This window comes from Epinephelus lanceolatus, chromosome 18, assembly GCF_041903045.1.
Source record: "Epinephelus lanceolatus isolate andai-2023 chromosome 18, ASM4190304v1, whole genome shotgun sequence".
NCBI classification, from domain to species: domain Eukaryota; kingdom Metazoa; phylum Chordata; class Actinopteri; order Perciformes; family Serranidae; genus Epinephelus; species Epinephelus lanceolatus.
Window position 1 is genome coordinate 42,076,409 of NC_135751.1, and position 20,211 is coordinate 42,096,619.

Here is a 20,211-nt window from a genome sequence, read left to right on the forward strand (position 1 = left end):
CTGTGCATCCTACTTTATCACTGTGCAGAGCACAGGCACTGAGACACGCTTCTTCCTGGTAACAAACAACACTGCCCACTCAACTCACCTGTGGCCAGTCTCGTCTTATTTCTTTGGAAAGTAGACGTGTCCACATTCCACACAGTTGGTCATACCTCACTGATCGCTGGACGGTTTATGTCACATTAACAGGACGAGTGGGACCCCGACCACAGCAGATGGTGAGAACTGGAGAACTTTCATGTAGAATTTTAAATGTCATCACTTTTTCTTTTAATGTTAACTTTAAATAAAACAGTGTCTTCCTCCTGATGGTGATTCAACAGCCACCATCAGAATTTGGAGAAATCACATTTTGAAGCTCTTTTTATGAGACGTGAAGCTGAACTGTTTGAAATTTAACCTTTGCCATTTTTTTTAATGATTCATGACTAAATGAATAAAATAAATAAATAAAACTTATTCACTGTAAACTTGCCTTGCTGAATATTTATTTGTTGATAGGTTATTTTACTTTACTATTTATTTGTAGATTTTATCTTACTTCTTATCCCTGAACTCGTTTACTTTTTTAATTTTGACCTGGAGTGTCGTGAAAGGCGCCTATAAATAAATTGTATTACTATTATTAATAGATTATGAGACCGGTCACTCTCTGCTGTTTATTTGTCTCTCTTTGTTTCTTTCTTTGAAGGAAATGTTAAATTTGTAGGAAGACTTTTGCGTTCTGTTTCAAACATGAGACATGTTTTTCACTGTCACCACTCACAATAAATAATAATAATAATAAATATATAATATATGTGAAATGTATTATATATAAATGTAAGCAGTTGACACATATAAGTAAGTATTATGTGTAAATATTGTGACGGCCATGGCCGTGTTTTGTGTTCCTGTCTGGCTGGCTGTTTGCTGTCTTTTACAGGTGCTGGGCTTGGGCTGGTTTCACTGCTGCTTTGCAAGGCCCTCTGCTAGTATGCTGATCTCCCGTTCATTTACCTTCCTGGTTACAGGGAAGCTCTACCTCTGCATGTTGGGAGGCTCCACCTCTCTCTGAGATTGCTGGCTGGCTACACCTGTGAGGAAGTCTATAAAAGCAGGCTTCCTCAGTTCATGCTCTCTCTTACCTGGACAGCCCAGATCCTGCCAGTTTCTGTTTGGTTTGGTTATTTTGTTTTGTACACATACACCCACACACACACACACACACACACACACACACACACACACACACACACACACACACCCACACACATGGCTTTCATTGCACCCAACATTTCCGTCTCATACTGATTATTGACTCAACATTGCATACCTTTTTTTTATTGTTGTTGTAATTAGTTGTTATAATTTCAAGTAAAATCATTGTTTAAAACTTAAGTTTTCTGTGTGGCCCTCCCTTCTTTGTTGTGGCCTAAACGAGCGGGTCATAACAATATATAAAGTAAAATTAAAGATAAAAGAAATGACATTTAAACAGCAGAGAGTGACCAGTCTGTGTTCTCCTAATGTCATCATTAATGTTTACATAAATGCAAAATTAAATCTAAAACAGTTTGTCCTCACGTTTCATATTAAGAGCTTCAAAATGTGTTTTTTTTTTTTAAAAATTGCTGTTGTGCAACATCAGGAGGATGTAAGTCATTTTATTTTCAAATTTAACATTCTATCTATCTATCTGTCTATCTATTGGAAACACGATCAATATTTTGCACTTCAGTTTAGTTCAGATTGAAACTTCAGGTAACGTCAGGTGCAGTTGGTGTGATACGTGTTTCAACCTGCTTTGTGAACACTGATAGCATGTACGCAGAGTGCTGGACTATCTTTCCCAAACAGGGAGTGGCAATAAGAGCCACAGAGGCTCTGAAGATGTTTTACTGGTCTGATGTGTGTATGACAAATTTCAGTTACACAGGAAAATCATAGTTATCATTATTAAACGGCAGTTTATAGGTGTGGGTACAAGCTTGGAATTTATTAGTTCATCTTTTGGGCAAAGCACGTAGGTTCAATGTCCGTCACAACCCTCTCTCCTCTTGCTCCACCCCATCAGTTATTATCTGTGCATCCTACTTTATCACTGTGCAGAGCACAGGCACTGAGACACGCTTCTTCCTGGTAACAAACAACACTGCCCACTCAACTCACCTGTGGCCAGTCTCGTCTTATTTCTTTGGAAAGTAGACGTGTCCACATTCCACACAGTTGGTCATACCTCACTGATCGCTGGACGGTTTATGTCACATTAACAGGACGAGTGGGACCCCGACCACAGCAGATGGTGAGAACTGGAGAACTTTCATGTAGAATTTTAAATGTCATCACTTTTTCTTTTAATGTTAACTTTAAATAAAACAGTGTCTTCCTCCTGATGGTGATTCAACAGCCACCATCAGAATTTGGAGAAATCACATTTTGAAGCTCTTTTTATGAGACGTGAAGCTGAACTGTTTGAAATTTAACCTTTGCCATTTTTTTTAATGATTCATGACTAAATGAATAAAATAAATAAATAAAACTTATTCACTGTAAACTTGCCTTGCTGAATATTTATTTGTTGATAGGTTATTTTACTTTACTATTTATTTGTAGATTTTATCTTACTTCTTATTCCTGAACTCGTTTACTTTTTTAATTTTGACCTGGAGTGTCGTGAAAGGCGCCTATAAATAAATTGTATTACTATTATTAATAGATTATGAGACCGGTCACTCTCTGCTGTTTATTTGTCTCTCTTTGTTTCTTTCTTTGAAGGAAATGTTAAATTTGTAGGAAGACTTTTGCGTTCTGTTTCAAACATGAGACATGTTTTTCACTGTCACCACTCACAATAAATAATAATAATAATAAATATATAATATATGTGAAATGTATTATATATAAATGTAAGTAGCTGACACATATAAGTAAGTATTATGTGTAAATATATAAAGTAAAATTAAAGATAAAAGAAATGACATTTAAACAGCAGAGAGTGACCAGTCTGTGTTCTCCTAATGTCATCATTAATGTTTACATAAATGCAAAATTAAATCTAAAACAGTTTGTCCTCACGTTTCATATTAAGAGCTTCAAAATGTGTTTTTTTTTTAAAAAATTGCTGTTGTGCAACATCAGGAGGATGTAAGTAATTTTATTTTCAAATTTAACATTCTATCTATCTATCTGTCTATCTATTGGAAACACGATCAATATTTTGCACTTCAGTTTAGTTCAGATTGAAACTTCAGGTAACGTCAGGTGCAGTTGGTGTGATACGTGCTTTACAGCAGTGACTAAAAGTCACGTTTAGCTTTATGAAACAAAACTCAAATTTAGTTTTATATTGTATATTTATTTTATTACTCCTAAGTTGTATTTTAGGGCCGTTCTTCTTTTGTTAGGAATGCTCTAAAGACTCCACTTAGGAGTTAAAAGCAGAGGTGGGGGACTCGAGTCGCAAGTTTTAACCCTTCGAAACCTGCAGTGAAGCCACTCCAGACACATTTCACAAGTGTTTTTTAAACCTCAGCAAAATGGTTTTATTTCTTTAAAAAAAACTGTATGTTTATTATTATTATTTATTTATTTTATCATAATAATACATTTAAAATTTGGTTACAGAAAAAAATATATGTACTATATTTTTATTATTTGTATTTTGATTATACATTAAAAATTAGGTTAAAGAAAATAATAATATTTATATACACTATGTTTACTATTTTTATTTATTATTTCATTTCGACCTCTCTTTAAAGTCATTTCCTGTTTTGTAATTTCTTGTTTTGTTTTTTGTTTAACTTTTATTTTTTCGCTCTAATTTTCACTTTTTTTGTAACATTTTACTGAACTCATAATCATGTTTGGGTCATTTCTTGTTTTGAAAGAAATCATTTAGCTCAGGATTAAAAGCGTTAACGACTTGAGACCTGCTTGACCGACACTGATGAAAGACTGGACTTGACTTTGACGTGGTATTCATGACTTGAAATTTGACTTTAACTCGAGACAGATGACTTGAAAGGACTTGACTTTTTTCTTAATTAAATATCAATATGATCATTAATATATATAATATGATGCACATGTTGCAGCGGCGGCTGATATTCATGCCCACGCTCCTCGGAGGACAGAGCGTGCTTTGTAACCAGCGCCACACCGTCAGCTCCGGGCCGTTACACACAGCAGATACATGTGCTGGCAGCTTTCTATGCTCCGGCTCTGCTCTTATCTGTACAAGGTTTTGATAAAACCACAGTTTAACAACTGCTCCTGCCTGCTGTCCCAACATAAGGTTGTGAGTGTGTGCAGGTGCGTGTGCACCATAAGGTAGTTTCCCCTGTGACTTTTTATTTGGCCTCCCGTTCCTGCTTGGCTCGTTTTGGGATTTTAACAATGTGTTATTATCTCAGCTGCTCTCTGTCTTTCACCCAGATGATGTCACAGAAGCCCGACTCTGGCCACTTTTAATTCAAAGCTAAAAACGCTCCGTTATGACACAGCCTGTAATCACTGCAAACTTATGTTAAACTGGATTTCAAATCATTTTAAATAATATCTTTATCTTTGCACCTCATCTGCACTTTTGCTATTTTTAATGGTAACTTTTTATTGTAAATAATTTGGTCATAAACAAAAATCTCTTCAGACTCTACTCAGCCGCTGTCCTCTGAATACGAACTTCTCCCATCAGGAAGAAGATTTCGTATACCAAAGTGCAAAACAAACCGCCTCAAATTATCATTTGTTCCAGGCTCCAATAAGCTGCTGAACAATGTTAAAAACTAGTGCAACAGAGCAACGAGCAACGTGCATTAAACACACAGCACTTTAGCACTCAGCACTTTCTTTTGCACTTTAGACGTCTCTGTATGTTTCTGTGTTGTGACTGTTAAATGTAGTCCATGTCTGTTTCATGTGATAGAACTGTCATCATGATGACCTGTGAAGCAATGAAATGTAGCACTGTGCCCAAGATGAATTTCCCTTAGGGGACAATAAGGTTTACCTTACCTTACCTTTTGTAGTTCTGTTCGTTACTCTTTCATTGTAAATCTGCATCCTTTGTGACGTTTTATATTTTATTGTTCTGTAAAGCTCTTTGAATTGCCCTGGTATATAAAATGTGATATACAAATAAAGCTGCCTCGCCATCTCCCACGAAGCGCTGAGCATACGACAAAATTCCTGCTCATGTCCAAAACTTCCTGCACATTCAAAAACATACCTCATATATCTGTGTTCTGAAAAGTCGAGAACAACGTAATATTTGGAGAAAGAAGTTGTAATGTTTTCAGAAAGTAAGTTGAAATATTATATATAACAAAAATAAAGTCTACATAAAGAATATCTAAATAGTCTAAAGTCTAAATAAAGAAAATATCTACGTGCTCGATAGTCATTTTTCAAAAGGTTGAAAAATGAAGCCTATGTGAAAGTGTTAAAAACTGCAGTTCCTCTAATGACCACTTGAGGCTGGCTCCAAGAGCGAGTCGACCCCACAGACCTCCATGTTAAACAACAACACGTTGTTATGTTTGCTGCATTAACTTTCGTTCTTGTCCCGGCCACGTTTCCCCCGAAACAGCCGGGCAAACGGTCGCGTATCATGCTGATATTAAAAGACGCCTTTTTTGTCAGTGTCTGACACCACAAGTCACTGCTCAAGCACCAGATTTCGACAACTTCGGAGTGAGACTGAGCTCTAGTTTTTATATAACTCACCTGTTTACATTTTTTTCAAGCTCAAAGTTACGCACATTTGAGGGCGGGGCTGCTTCAGCGCTTGAAACCGTCTGTAAAACATCGCTACAGTCTGTGAATCAGATCCAATCCATGCTCCTTTACAGCTCCAGCCTCTCGTCTAAATATGGTCATCACAGGCTCCAAAAAAACCCAAAATGACATCGGCTGAAATGCTGAACTCAAGGCTGCAAAACGGCAGTCCTTAAACCAACGGGTGACCAACAGTGACATCATTACTTTGCTGATTACGACCTCCTCCAGCATGACAGTATGAAGGCAGTGACGTCTACAATGTTTGAAACGGTCATTTCTATTTTCTAACACATCCTCACTGTGACCTCATCACATGTCCACGTTTGGTCATGGACTTTCCACGTCCACATATGACGTCCAAGGTACCCTGGGTGTGTTGGTTGTTGACGTTCTGGGACGCCGTGTCAACTTCAGCCTGTTACATGCATTGTCTGTTTTCAAAATACACTTCTGTTTTCACAGGAAATGTACAGTTTGCATACAGTCTCTTTCAAAATAAAAGCACTACGTAGGTACAACATCGCAAATTTTCTTTTCCTTTGACAACAAAAGCACGTGGTTGGGTTTAGGAAAAAAGAAGAAGGGTTTGGCTTTAGAATCGTACAGGAAGTGATCACCGGCCTCCCGGGTGAAGGTCAGTGGTTGTTGGACCCATCCACCACCCCTCCCGCCAGCCCTACTCAGACTTCAGCCCCCTTACTTACGCTGTTGTCCTGCCATGTTTCCCCAAGACGCCACCAGGTACTGTTTAAAATTAACAGCTACAGGACACATAACATGTCTGCATGAAAGGACGGCCTTACGAATGTTTGGCGCACCTGGAGTTGACCTCTGTCATTTTGTCTCTCAATAGAAAGATAACAGAAAATATGAGAGAAATATCAGAGAATGTTAATAAATAAGAGGCCTGAAGAAAAAATCTACGTGCTCTGTATCTGCTGTGCATGACGTTATTGTTCTGCTGATGTGGTAGTTTCCCCTTCAGACTGTCTGACAGACTCTCACTGAGTCTGCACTTTTAAGAGTTTTTAATGATCTTTTAGTAACCACTGACTCTGGTGACTCTGCTATCCTTTTGCTTTTAGATCTCACTGCTGAGTTCGATACAGTTGACCACTCCATTCTTATTTCTCGCCTAGAACATTGTGTAGGCATTAGGGGCACTGCTCTACAGTGGTTCAAGTCCTTTCTGTCGCAGAGATTGTTTACTGTCAAATTGGTGAGGCTACATCTTCTCCTGCTCCCCTATCCTGTGGAGTCCCCCAGGGCTCTATTTTGGGGCCCATTTTCTTTACTCTGTATCTTCTGCCCCTTGGTCTTATCTTAAAGAAATATGGCGTCGCTTACCCCCTATATGCAGATGACTCCCAAATTTACTTGACGGTCAAAAGGCTCAACAACTGCTCCCTGACGCCTGTTGGAGCAAAAAAGTCAAGGTCCCGAGCCGTGCCAGAAAGCTCGCAACCTCGCTCTTCTCCTCTCAAACGGACTTTCTTTGTCTTCCATTAGATATCAAAAACTCAAATACTCAGAGGTCAAAAAAATCACTGGAGACACGTAGAATCAGATGCAACTGAGTTTAATGTGCTCGCAGGCAACAAACACATCACAACTCAATGAGTCAAGCTCCGGAGCAAGACTGAAATTTCTTTGTTTGCGCTCGCTCTTTTATCGTAGAATTTCTGCTGAGTCATCTCTTTTCCTTAAACTTTTCCAATGGGCACTGATCATAAAGGTGTCACATTTCTGCTGAGTTTTAGTCCTTCCCACCATATCGGTGTCACATCAGGACAAACTGCAATTCCCCTAACTTTCCACTAGTGTTTTCTGAACCCATCCTCATGCTATTTTTAGAAATGATTCACAGTGAGTCCTAGGTACTTCTCCACCGCAATGCTTAAGTGCTCAATGAGTGTGTGTGTGTCATAAGAATACATTAAATATTAAACCAGTGTGTAATTTGTCAGTTGCACAGATTATATTGCTTCAACATGTATCTTTTAAAGGTCAGTTTAAAGGTACAGTACGAACACTATAGTAAATATTACACTGCACGCCCCTGTTTGAGTGTCTCAAGGACATTAAGGCATGGATGGCGCTCGTTAATATAAATGAAAGTAAAACGGAAGTTGTTGTCTTTGGATCAAGTGGTGCCAGCCTAGTTTCTTCCAATGACTTGGGCTTCCTGCAGCCCTATGTCAAACCTGTGGTCACTAACCTTGGCGTCAATATAGACAGTCCTCTTAAACTTGAAAAGCAGATAAATGCTGTAGTGAAGTCCAGTTTTTATCATTTCAGGCTTGTATCCAAAAAATGACCTTGAGCAGGTTATCTATGCTTTTGTTTCTAGCCGTTTGGATCACTGCAACGCACTGCATGTGGGGCTAAACCACGTCTCCCTAGCGCATTTGCAGCTTGTTAAAAATGTGGCAGCACGCCTCCTAACAGGTACCTGCAAGCATGAGCACATTACACCCATCCTGGCCTCGCTCCATTGGCTTCCGACCAAGTTTAGAATTGATTTTAAGATTTTATTGTTTGTTTTTAAAGCGCTGAATGGCCGAACTCAAAATGGTCCCACTGTAGAATCTTTTAAGTCCCGCCTCATGACCCACTTGTTTTCCTTAGCTTTAGATTCTGGTTGACGAGTACACCAACCTGTCTCTGTGTCTTTTTATCTCTTGAGCTTGCTGTACTGACTGTATCGCTTCTGTATCTATGACCTGTATATTTCTGTATAGTCCTACGTGGATATTCTGTATATTCTTATGTGGATTTCTGTATATTTCTGTATATGCTTATGTGTAGTTTTGTGCAGCACTTTGGTAACTTTGTGTTTTTGAAAAGTGCTATATAAATAAAATGGACTGAACTGGACAGACACAGAGCCCTGTTTGGGACTCTCTCTGGACGAGGCAAAGGTTCAGCTGTGTGCTGCTCTTCATCAGAGGTAGAATACTGAAACTAACTGAAAACACTTCTGACCCACAAGCTTCCTCTGGTCCCATTTCTCTGTCTTTGTACAGTGGCAGGGAATGAATGCTCTCAGATTTAGTTCTCTAAAATGAACTGAACAAATAACATCCATGCACCATTCAGGAGACATGGGTCTGACTGCACACTGAGCCTCGTCTCTTCAGACGCATGAAGAGATTTAGTATTTAGTTACACTCATGGCAAACACCGTTTGCAGACACCAGCTGCTATGGTTCAATTCACTGTATGCTCTTTATTTAATGTCAATGTTTGTGATCATTGTCAGCTGGGGCTGTGCCACTATGGAGCCAGTCCAGGAGTTATCAGCCAAAACATAAAAGTGTGTGTGTGTGTGTGTGTGTGTGTGTGTGTGTGTGTGTGTACAGATGGCTGTGTACAACAGAACACCTCTTCAGATCGCTGTCGTGTGTGTGTTCATCCTGCTGGCATTCTATCTATATACGTTGCATTACTCTGCTGGACGGCTCACCCCAGAGGCTCCCATTGCACCAAAACTGAGGTAAAGAACGCTCTGGGTCAGTGTGTGTGTGTGTGTGCTACCCTATCCTTATGTACTTTAAGGTGCAGACACACCAAACCGACATCAAAGAACTAGCGGCGACGAAAGCCAACTGTTGCGTCGTCTACGTCGCCTCACGTCACCCTGTGTCAGTTGCATTTGAACACACTACACGGACTACATCCGACGGCCAAGTAGCACGTACGTTCTGCGCCTGCGTGAGAGAGAGCGGAGTGAGAGAGTGGTACATCCTGTCAGCCGAGGGGTTTCCTATCTGTGCAGCCGAGCACCGCAGCACCTCCACGGACTATTACATCCAGACGGTCCCGGTGTTTCCTCCTCAGGCTCCACTTCACTCAGCTGCCCGATAAACCCGCTGCTTCTTCACACTTTAACCTGAATAACAAACCAGGGCTCGGTGCTCCGGTTGGATCCAAACGGAGAGCCGGGGCTAGCTCAGAGACTAGCGGAGGCTAACTGGCTGTGCTTCCCTCCGGACATGCTGCGGCTAACGCTCCGCTAGTCGCTCCCAGCTAGCTCCGGTTTGTTATTCAGGTTAAAGTGTGAAGAAGCAGCGGGTCTGTGGGGCAGCTGAGTGAAGTGGAGCCTGAGGAGGAAGCACCGGTTAGCCCCGGTTTCACTACAGGCAGATTCACCCGCTACAGGGGCGAGGAAATAAAACCTGAACAGCCAATCAGAGTGATCTCTCTCACCGACAAGCTCCGCTGCTGATTCAGCATGCTCAATTGGCTGAAAAGCCGCCGACGCCAAAGTGCCGACGGTGCGGGACACACCGCAAAAACTAGACCCGACTTTGACATTGGACATTTTAATTTCTTTTCACCCTGAGTCTTATTGTCATTTATCAATAAATTATAGTACACTTTCACACTGATTTTAATTCATCATTATTCCTCCTTTGTTTACCCAGTTTGCTCTTCACCTGATCAAAAGAATCCTTTTCATCCAAAGTATTTTCACCCCTTCATCAACCTCCCCCGCACAAGTGTATCAGCCTAGAGGGAACAAAACAACATAAACTGAATAAGTCTGAATGACAGAAATTCTGTGCAAGCCTTTAGGCAGTGTTGGGCATTGTAATTATTCTGAAGTGATAAAACGACAAAGAGGACGACAGACTTGTGTTCCTTCAGGACTTCCATATTTTCCCCGCCCCTCCAGGTCAAAACCCCCGAGTCAACATCCTCCGCCGGCTCCATGCACCTGTCCTAGCGGCTCAGTGCTTCTCAAAGATCACATCCCTAAGGATCAGTACGAGGAGCTGGTGAAACGCAGAGCTAAGGAACTCCAAAATCACAAAGCCAGGTATGGGATGGATGGACTGATTAATGAAAGAAGCTTTTACTTAAGAAGAGATGTTAAAGATATCAAGATATCTCCACGTTACTGCCTTATAGTACAAAATAATGTCTTTTTGTTGCTGTTCCATCACTGCTGCTCATCAGAGGTACCGCAACCTTAAAGCATATCTTGTCAGGCTGTAAAGTTAGCTTGTCACAAGGCCGATATACATGGTGACATAACCAGGTGTTGAAATGTTTAGCTGCAGGCGTCGAAGGGAAACGAACACAGGTGAATTCAGAGGGTTTTAATAGCAGTTTAGCAATACAGTTTGTCCGTGAGGGAGAGAAATACAGAAGGGAGGCGAGGGCGTGGCCGCCTAGAAGGTGCTTGTGATTGGGAAATGCAAGTAGATTTAGGGGGAAAGCTTGTTGTTCCCCAGGAAATAGTTTGTACCAGGCAGAGGCCTGACTTAGTGTTGTGGTCAGTGAGTCAACGGATAGTTTATTTCATTGAGCTGACAGTTCCTTGGGAAGACTCAGTGGAAGAAGCCTATGAAAATATATAAGCTGGTCAAATAACTCACATTGTATATCAACAGGTAACTGTAATCTAGTAACTCTGTTTTCCAAGGAGAATAAAGCTCTTTTAGCTAGTTTAACTTGCTTAGCTATTGCTCTATCAAATCGTCCATTAGAATTAAATAACGTTCCAAGATAGTCATACTCAAAAATAACTTCTAATTTATCTGAACCAAACTTAAATTCTGGGAGTATCTGTAATTTTCCCCTAGAGAAAATAACAACCTTTGTTTTGTCTACTAGTCTCTGCCAGTACAATCGTATCAGGACATATCATTACAAATATATCCCTATTTCACCATTCATCACATTGCAGCATTCAGTTGAGAAAAGGTGACTCACATATTTTTCAAAGTCATTTAAATATAGTGCAAACAATAGCGGTGATAAGTTATCCCCCTGAACCACTCCTACATTACATACAAATTGTTCAGATGAATCATAACCAGCTCTAACACAAGATTTAGCATTCTCATAAATATTATGCATCACATTTAATACCCTTCCATTTATACCAAGTGACACTAATTTAAGCCATAATGATGACCTATCTACCAAATCAAACGCTTTTTTATAATCAACAAAAGCACAATACAGTCTTTCTTTCTTATGCAGGTACCATTCAACCAGTGAGTGAAGAACAAAAATATGGTCAAGGGTTGAAAAGCCTTTCCTAAACCCTGCCTGCTCTTCTCCAAGAGTTCTTTCAGACTCTATATAAGCAGTTAGTCTGTAATTTATTACAGCCGTAAAAAGCTTACCAATACAACTAAGTAAAGTTATACCTCTGTAATTTTCAGGATTGTCTACTGGTCCCTTGTTTTTGTATAATGGTTTTATCACTCCTAAACACCAGTCAGTGGGGACTATACCTGTTATCAGTACCAGATTAAAGAATTTAACAATAATGTTCAGCATTTCCAAAGAGCAGTTCTTTATATATTCATTTATAACTTCATCGATACCATTTGCTTTTTTATTTGTTAATTTTTTTTACCACTCGCTGTATTTCTTCCAAAGTAAACAAGTCATTTAAGCATTCATTTGTAGGAGAGGTGACTTGTCTGAGGTCAGATTGTTGGTCTCCTGGTGAACAATTATCACTCGATTTTTGGCTGAGTTTCTTAAAATATTCAGCAAAGGTTTCTATAGATACATTTCCTAATCTTCCAGATGGTTTACCTGCATTTAGAATAGACCAATATTCATTACTATTAGATTTCTTAAGTGTACAAAGTTTCCTATGTAAAGAATCATAGTACTGCCTTGAACATTTCCTTATGATGGATTTATACTTTCTAGCTATACATTTTATTCCAACTTCAGATTGGACAGAGCTGTTAAATTTGAATATATTCATGGATTTAAAATATTTCCTACGAGCCTCAACACATTCAGCATTAAACCAGGGTCCTGACCATATGCCTTATAAACCCAAACTTTTAGCAGGATCTACCATTTACATCTGGATACCGGCACCCCCACCCTCCCTGTCTCCTCAACAGGACGACGTCTGTGTTATCCAGACTGCTGTTTGCATTGCCTAACTCTCCTCTGCAGTATCCGATCCAGGGTTTTACAGTACGGCCTTTGACCTCCAGTCTCATACCAGGTAAGCCTCACTCTGTATTCTGCTCACAGAGCATTTTTCTATCTTTTCATCTGTTTGAAGTTTGTACGTCACCCAACAATAACACAGTAGTAAGTTGGAGTTGGTTGGGTTCATCGGAGTCAGTGAAACACTGTGAAAAATAATGCTCTCAGTCTTACGATGTCAGTTACTGTTAGTTTTGCTTCGATAGCGCGACACTCATTAACTAACCAGTTAATTATAAAAAATACTAGTAAGTAAGTAAGTAAGTAGAGTTTATTTATTTAGCACCTTTCACAGATACTAGATCACAAAGTGCTTTCCAGTAGACAAAACAAGTACAACAATATAACACAACATTAAAAACAAAGCACAAAACAAAGCATTAAAAACAAGGCAAAACAAGGCAAAAGACAAGGTGTCTGCAAAGTGCAAAATGTAAATAAAACATTAGATAAAAGAAAAATAGTAAGAGATTGATGGGGTGAAAGGAGTTAGTTAACCAAAGGCCTGGCTAAACAGCAGTGTTTTCAGTTGTTTTTTAAAAGTGTCACATGACGCTGTGGATCGCAACGAAAAGGGGAGGGCATTCCAAAGTTTGGGAGCAACCGCTTGAAATGCTCGGTCTCCACGAGTGACGAAACGAGTACGTGGAACTGACAGTAGGAGCTGATCCGAGGATTTTAGAGTGCGACAAGGAGTGTAAGGTTGAAGGAGGTCTGTGATGTATGCAGGGGCTAGACCATGTAGGGCTTTAAAAGTCAGGAGCAATATTTTAAAGTTGATTCAGAATTCTACTGGAAGCCAGTGCAAGGAGGACAGGATTGGAGTGATATGAGCCCTCTTATTGCTACGGGTTAAAAGCCGAGCAGCAGCATTTTGGATAGTTTGGAGACGGGCCAGAGAGGATTTATTCAAACAGGTAAAAAGAGCATTGGCATAGTCTAAGCGAGAGCTAATAAAAGCATGAATGATCATTTCCAATTCAGCTTTGGACACAACTGACCTTAATTTGGCAATGTTCCTAAGTTGTGAGAAACAAGATCGGGTGAGTAGGCTGACGTGATTATCAAATGATAGGGCTTGGTCGAATATGACACCTAAATTACGAAGTTTGCGTTGGACACAATTGGTTAAAAACCCGATACAAGACTTGAGGCCTTTGCTTTTAGTCTGGAGCTCCATAAAAGGAATGAGTCCTAAAACCTGGGAATGAGTTCGCATTTTGCCACTCTGGGTTCCCTCGTCTCAAAGTCAGTTTGTTTTTGGTTTCACGCTTTTAAGCTTTCATGTGTCTTCAGACAGGCGACTGCTAACAAGTGGCCAAATGAGACTACAGAATGTCATCACGCCAAACAGAGCTTTACAGCTGTGCTGTGGGAGCGACATTTAGCTTGGTTTAGTTTGTTTAATTCAATTCAATTCAGTTTTATTTATAAAGCCCAATATCACAAATCATATTTTGAAGCCCTTTTTAAACAGGAGTTGTGCAAATTTGCAGGAAAGCCCAATCAGTCTTTTTTCAGCATTGGCAGTATAAAAACAAAATCAGGGAGTGCAGCAAAATGCCGCCTACCTACTTTTGTTTATACAGAATGTGCCTTTTTCGGGGCAATGGGGGGCGTGAGCAAGTAACAAAACGTGTAGCTCAGCGTGTGACGTAAACAGTGACGTGGGAGGGAAGCCGCGGCTGGTCAGTCCTTCGGTGATTCTCTCGTAAGTCGGCCCGTTCTTCACCGTCCCCGTCATCTGACGGTTAATGGCCTCTTCGTTTGCGAGGACAAGGAGGGCGCGCAATTCCTTGTCTTCCCAGTTGCTCATCTTTACAGTGTCTGTCAGGTTTGTGTTTCCCTCTTGCTACTAGCTGCTCGCTAATTCCTGCTATCAGCTGTTTCCTGTTTATCCACCGCCAGTGGGTCGCATGTGCGGCGTCATCAACAGCTCCTCCCACAAGTCATCAACAGCTCCTCCCGTTGCAGAAGGCCACCTCGTTCTGTTTAAACTAAAAGGGTTCCACCAATATGTCTACCCTACGAGGGGGAAAATTGGGCACCTCGGATCAACTCGCCAATCCGGCTCTGTGTGTCTAAACGCTCGCAGCTTGCCGGCAAAACGGCCCAACATTCGCCAAAAATCTGGCAGTGTAAAAGGGGCTAGAGTTAGCGAGCACTGGGGCTGATTCAGTGATTACAGCTGGTAACACCGTCTCGGTGGCGGCACAGTGTTGCTATGGAAACATGGTGGCCACCCTCCGGAGTCCCCCCAGGTAGCCCCGGTGAGCGAGCGGCTTCATTTTTAGCCTTAAAAGCCCTTTAGCATTGTTAGCTATGTTAGCACAACTGTGCTAACATAGCTAACAATGCTAAAGGGCTTTGCGGGTCAAAATTTACTCACTGGGGAAACCTGGGGGGAGATCAGAGGGTGGGCACAATGTCTCCACGGCAACACTGTTTGGTCGGGACGGCTTTACTAGCAGTGTTTGGCAAAAGAGTGATGTCTCATCCTCAGCTGTAGAAGTGAACTGTCTTAATGTCATCATAAAACAAAAAGCATAACTCACAAACTCTCCACAAAGATTTTCATGGGTGTCTCTGTTTATTGAGTCATAAACGACACCAGAGAGCACATAAGACAATATAAAAGCTGTGTTTCAGAGACAGGAAGCTGGATGGAAATTTTCAGTTGTTTAACAGAAGGAAGTTAAATGTTGTTGAAGTCAGTAAATCCAGAGATTAATGTGTGTCTTCCTGTAAAAGTATAAAAGCATGAGCTCATTTTGGTTTCAGGTTTATCTCTGCATGCAGAACACAGAAGCAGCTACAAGGTTGGTGCGATCTCACAGATCATTCTCACACAGATCACATGGGTGCAGTGATGGCATCTGGCTGGTTGATACTGATGGCTGCTGAACTGTTTGAAAATACATGATATAATATATTAAACATATAAAAAATACTGATCTATTTGAACCCCGATCAACATCATCCTCACTGTGACCTCGTCACATGTCCACGTTTGGTCATGGACTTTCCACGTCCACATATGACGTCCAAGGTACCCTGGGTGTGTTGGTTGTTGATGTTCTGGGACGCCGTGTCAACTTCAGCCTGTTACATGCATTGTCTGTTTTCAAAATACACTTCTTCCTGATGCCGCTGGGCACTGTTAACTATAACTGCAACCAGTGGCGTATCATGCTGACGAAAAAAAAGCTGGTTTTTGACAACTTGAGAGTGAGATCAGGTTGCACTGAAACTTTGGAGTTCAGGTTTGATGTTGAAAGCCAATTAGTGGGTTTTATTTTGACTTTGACAAGTTTTAATTTTTTTGTTTCATACCAAAAATATTTTAATAATTGTATAGTTGCCATACGTCAGGCAAACACGTGATTTGTCTATAGTCCAAATTGAAAGAGGATGAATACCATAGCACAACATGACTATGCATGTAGTCAACCTTGGCTTGGTCACACCAGCAATTTAAGCAACAAAATTTCGCATGTAATCCTGGCTCCGCCCACATCCAGTACGTCAAACTTGATCATTCAGGACAAGTGGGAACATCGGATCCTTGCCAATGTATTATGTCTCTAACTTGCTGCATTTATGATGCCTGCAAACTGTTGGATTCCGTCCTAGCACACAATTACTATTCATTTAGAAAAACCTGCACATTAACTATGTGGAATCCCTAAACAGTATTGTGGATGGGGTTCAACGTCCAACGCCGCCTTCCTGATCCTTTCAAATTTCTAGCATGCACACTATCCAAGAGAGCTTTTATCTGCCTCTTCAGATAAACTTTATATTGAGTAAAATGACGTGCAGTAAAGTTTGATGATGTCTACTGATCTGGCATATGACAAAGTCCACCATGAACACTGTGATAGACGATGGGACCATTGCATCAATCACTGCCCAAACCAACAAACTGCCAACTTTATGCATTACATTGCTGCAGGATTAAGACACGGACAGAGCACCTTGATGTGTGTGTGTGTGTGTGTGTGTGTGTGTGTGTGTGTGTTTGTGAGAGTGTAACAGAAGTTGTAAGGTGAACCAAAGCACGCAGACTTGGTGTATAATGTATTAATAACTTGCTCAGAATGCTGCTTTGTCACCTTTTGACCTGCCTGCCTGAACCTGTGATATTTATACACCAAGGAGTCCTCCACCCCTACAACCACATAGATGGTTTGTTCCTACCCTCTAATATGACCCAGGGGAGTGTTACTAAATTAGCACTCCACCGATGAATGACAGAGGTCATGTATGACCATAAAGATGGCAGTTTTATGTTTGTGGTTAATGTTGTGAAATGGTCTCAGTTGCACCAAAACGATATGGTTAGGTTTAGGCAACAAAGGTAGAGAAAAAGGATCAGGGTTTAGCTTACAGTAAGTATGTCTGTTACAAATGTAATGTACATACATGACGAGGTGCCCTTGAGCAAGGCACCGCACTCCCCAACCGCTCGAGGCGCCTGTCCATGGGCAGCCCCCTCACTCTGACATCTCTCCATTTAATGCATGTAAAGGTCTTGTTTGTGCATGTGTGTGTATGACAATGGAGTGAAAACACTGAATTTCCCCCTTGAGGATTAATAAAGTATATCTGTTTGAAAAAAAAAAACATATTTTGTGAGGTCACAGTGACCTTGACCAAGTCCAAGTCCTTCCTTTCTCTGATTCTCTGAAATGATTTTGTGGCAGTGGTGTGGGGGTGACCTTCTCTCAGCTTGAAGTTTTCTTGGAAGCAACGACATCATGTTAACTATTACCTCTGGTACTTCAGGAAGTATTCACATCTGATCATTAACACATCAGTGAACACACTGTGCTTAGAGAAAATGACTAAACATTAATACAGAGGGATGTGCAGCTATGTGTACTTTAGGAGCTCCGTAGTTTACTTAGGTGTGTCTACTCCAGGTGTCCTTGAGTGTGTCCAAAGGCGTCCTGACCACGGAGATTCCAACTGAAGGAGTGAAGGTCCAAGGTGAGATTACAGTACACACTGTAGACGCCAGTCCATCCATGACACAACATTTTAATGTTAAGTCTACATAGATGCCCTGTTTAAAAATGTCACAATGACATGAAAACTTTCAAATTAAAACTCAGCTTGAGTGATTATCATATGTGCGCCGCATGGCCATGGACCGCCCACTTTGCCAAACCTGTCATGCATGAGACGACAGACTATTGAAGTAAGGAAACACACCTTTAAAGCCAGTTTTCATAGTGGCCAAACAGTGTTACTGCAATTTCTGGCCCCAAAAAGACTTTTCCCAGTGACCTATATTGGGGTAAGAGACATCTGTAAATCAAAGGATGAATTTTCTTTTGATGTCACCCCTGTGAAATGATTCATTCCCGTATCAGGATTTAATCCATCTGGTCTGATAACACCCTCACTTGTGAACAAGACCCTGACATACTTGAACTCCCTCGCTTGAGGCAGTAACTCTCCCCCAACCCAGAGAGGACAATCCACCGGCTTCCAACAGAGGACCACGGCCTCAGACTTGGAGGTGCTGACTCTCTGTCGGAAACCGGTGGATTGCCCTCTCCGGGTTGGGGGAGAGTGACTGCCTCGTGAGATGGATCGGCGGGTCGTGCAGCTTCTGCAGTGATGTGGACGCTGCGCCGGTCTGTTATGGTGAAGAGGGAGCTGAGCCAGAAAGCAAAGCTTTCAATTCACTGGTCCATCTACGTCCCAACCCTCACCTATGGTCTTGAGCTCTGGGTAGTGACTGAAAGAATGAGGTCACAGATACAAGCGTCTGAAATGAGTTTCCTCTGTAGGGTGTCTGGGCTCAGCCTTAGAGATAGGGGGAGGAGTCAGACATCTGGAGGGAGCTCGGAGTAGAGCCGCTGCTCCTTCATGTTGAGGTGGTTTGGGCATCTGAATAGAATGCCTCCTGGGCGCCTCCTGTTAGAGGTGTTCTGGGCACATCCCACTGGTAGGATGATTGGGAAGCAGCACCGATCATCCAGGAAATCTCCCACCATGGAAATAGAGCCACTCAGCAACTTTCATAGGGATAAATGAGGCCCTGCTGCTAACGCTGTATTTAGGTCTCTTAGGACATCCATGGCCGACTCTTGGCTTACAGTACATGTTTTAACGTTAAACTATATATAGAGTCTTTTACTGTTAGCTAACTGTATGAGGTTTTTTGGTGGGCGGGACTTAGCAATCCTCCACAGACATTAGCTAGCACATTGTGTTGTCTTGTTTTAGACGATGGAGGAAGATGATGTGAGTGGTGCGTTCAGAAACACTCATTGTGAGTGTGGGAGCGCACTCTGACACAAACTGGAGCGTTGATAAATTGGGAGCGCTGTCTGAATGTAGCGTTGGGTTATCCAGAGCAGCGCACTCTCAGAGTGGCAGAGCGCACTCTGGACACTCTGTCTGTGGAGACGGAGCAGCAGAGCGCCGAGCGGAGTGAATGTGTGATTAACTTAACCGTTGGTTCATTCATGTAGAAATACATGGGCTTGGACAGAAACTGTGCGTCTTCACGCCGGGTCGGGACTTAGTTTTTGGGCCTGCTCAGAGCTCTCCTTCACAGGTTGTAGTTATTAAATAGCGATGGCTAGGTCTGATTTGGTCAGTCAACCAAGCAAACAGCAGCGGACAAGACTTGATGTTGTGTCCTTAATACAGCAGCTGACTTTTTTTGCAAATCATGCTGCAGTGTTTTAGATATTATTATTTCAAAAAGAAAACACCAGGGTTGGACAGACTAGACACAATGACGTGCAGAGTAGGAACCTCTGAGAAGTCAGATTTTACTTTTTGTGTCAGGGGCTGAATTAGAGCGCACTGACAGCTGATGGATTTTAAAGATAAGACAGACAGTCTGTAACTCCAACACAGTGGTTATTTCACCTGTGCCTCATAAGACTACTCCAGTTAATTTGGCACTTTTTCACCCATTAAATTATGCTACTTTGACAGACATAGTTAGAAACCTTAGGTCCACTACCTGCTGCCTTGACACTCTGCCTACAAGCTTTTTTAAAGATGTTTTTAACTGCATAGCATCAGATATACTACAGATAGTCAACTGTTCTCTTCAGTCAGGCCTTTTTCCAACGGCCCTGAAGACCGCAGTCATTAAACCTCTCTTAAAAAAGCCTAATCTGGATGCCTCAGTAATAAATAACTACAGGCCCATATCAAACCTACCATTTTTAGGAAAGATCATTGAAAAGGTTGTTTTTCAGCAACTTAACACCTTCTTGGAGCAAAACAATTCCTTTGATGCCTTTCAGTCTGGATTTCGAGCACATCACAGCACTGAGACTGCACTTGTAAAAGTTTTAAATGACATTCATCTGAGCAGTGATGCATCAAAGATTTCGGTTCTGGTATTACTGGACCTCAGTGCTGCATTCGACACAGTTGACCATAACATACTGCTCGACAGACTAGAAAAGTTTGTGGGACTTTCTGGCACTGTGC

At 41.4% G+C, this 20,211-nt stretch overlaps 1 protein-coding gene across 1 annotated transcript in view; it reads left to right on the forward strand.

Moving 5' to 3' along the window:
- Positions 1-2,074: 2,074 nt before the first annotated feature.
- LOC117268954 (beta-1,4 N-acetylgalactosaminyltransferase 2-like) overlaps positions 2,075-20,211 on the forward strand; it is a 29,917-nt gene continuing 11,780 nt past the window's right edge. The window contains exons 1-6 of the mRNA XM_078161401.1: positions 2,075-2,287; positions 9,129-9,262; positions 10,445-10,588; positions 12,651-12,757; positions 15,523-15,560; positions 17,667-17,733. Of these exons, the coding sequence (XP_078017527.1) occupies positions 2,285-2,287; positions 9,129-9,262; positions 10,445-10,588; positions 12,651-12,757; positions 15,523-15,560; positions 17,667-17,733 (493 nt within the window). The 5' untranslated portion in view covers positions 2,075-2,284. The remainder of the gene's footprint in view (positions 2,288-9,128; positions 9,263-10,444; positions 10,589-12,650; positions 12,758-15,522; positions 15,561-17,666; positions 17,734-20,211) is intronic.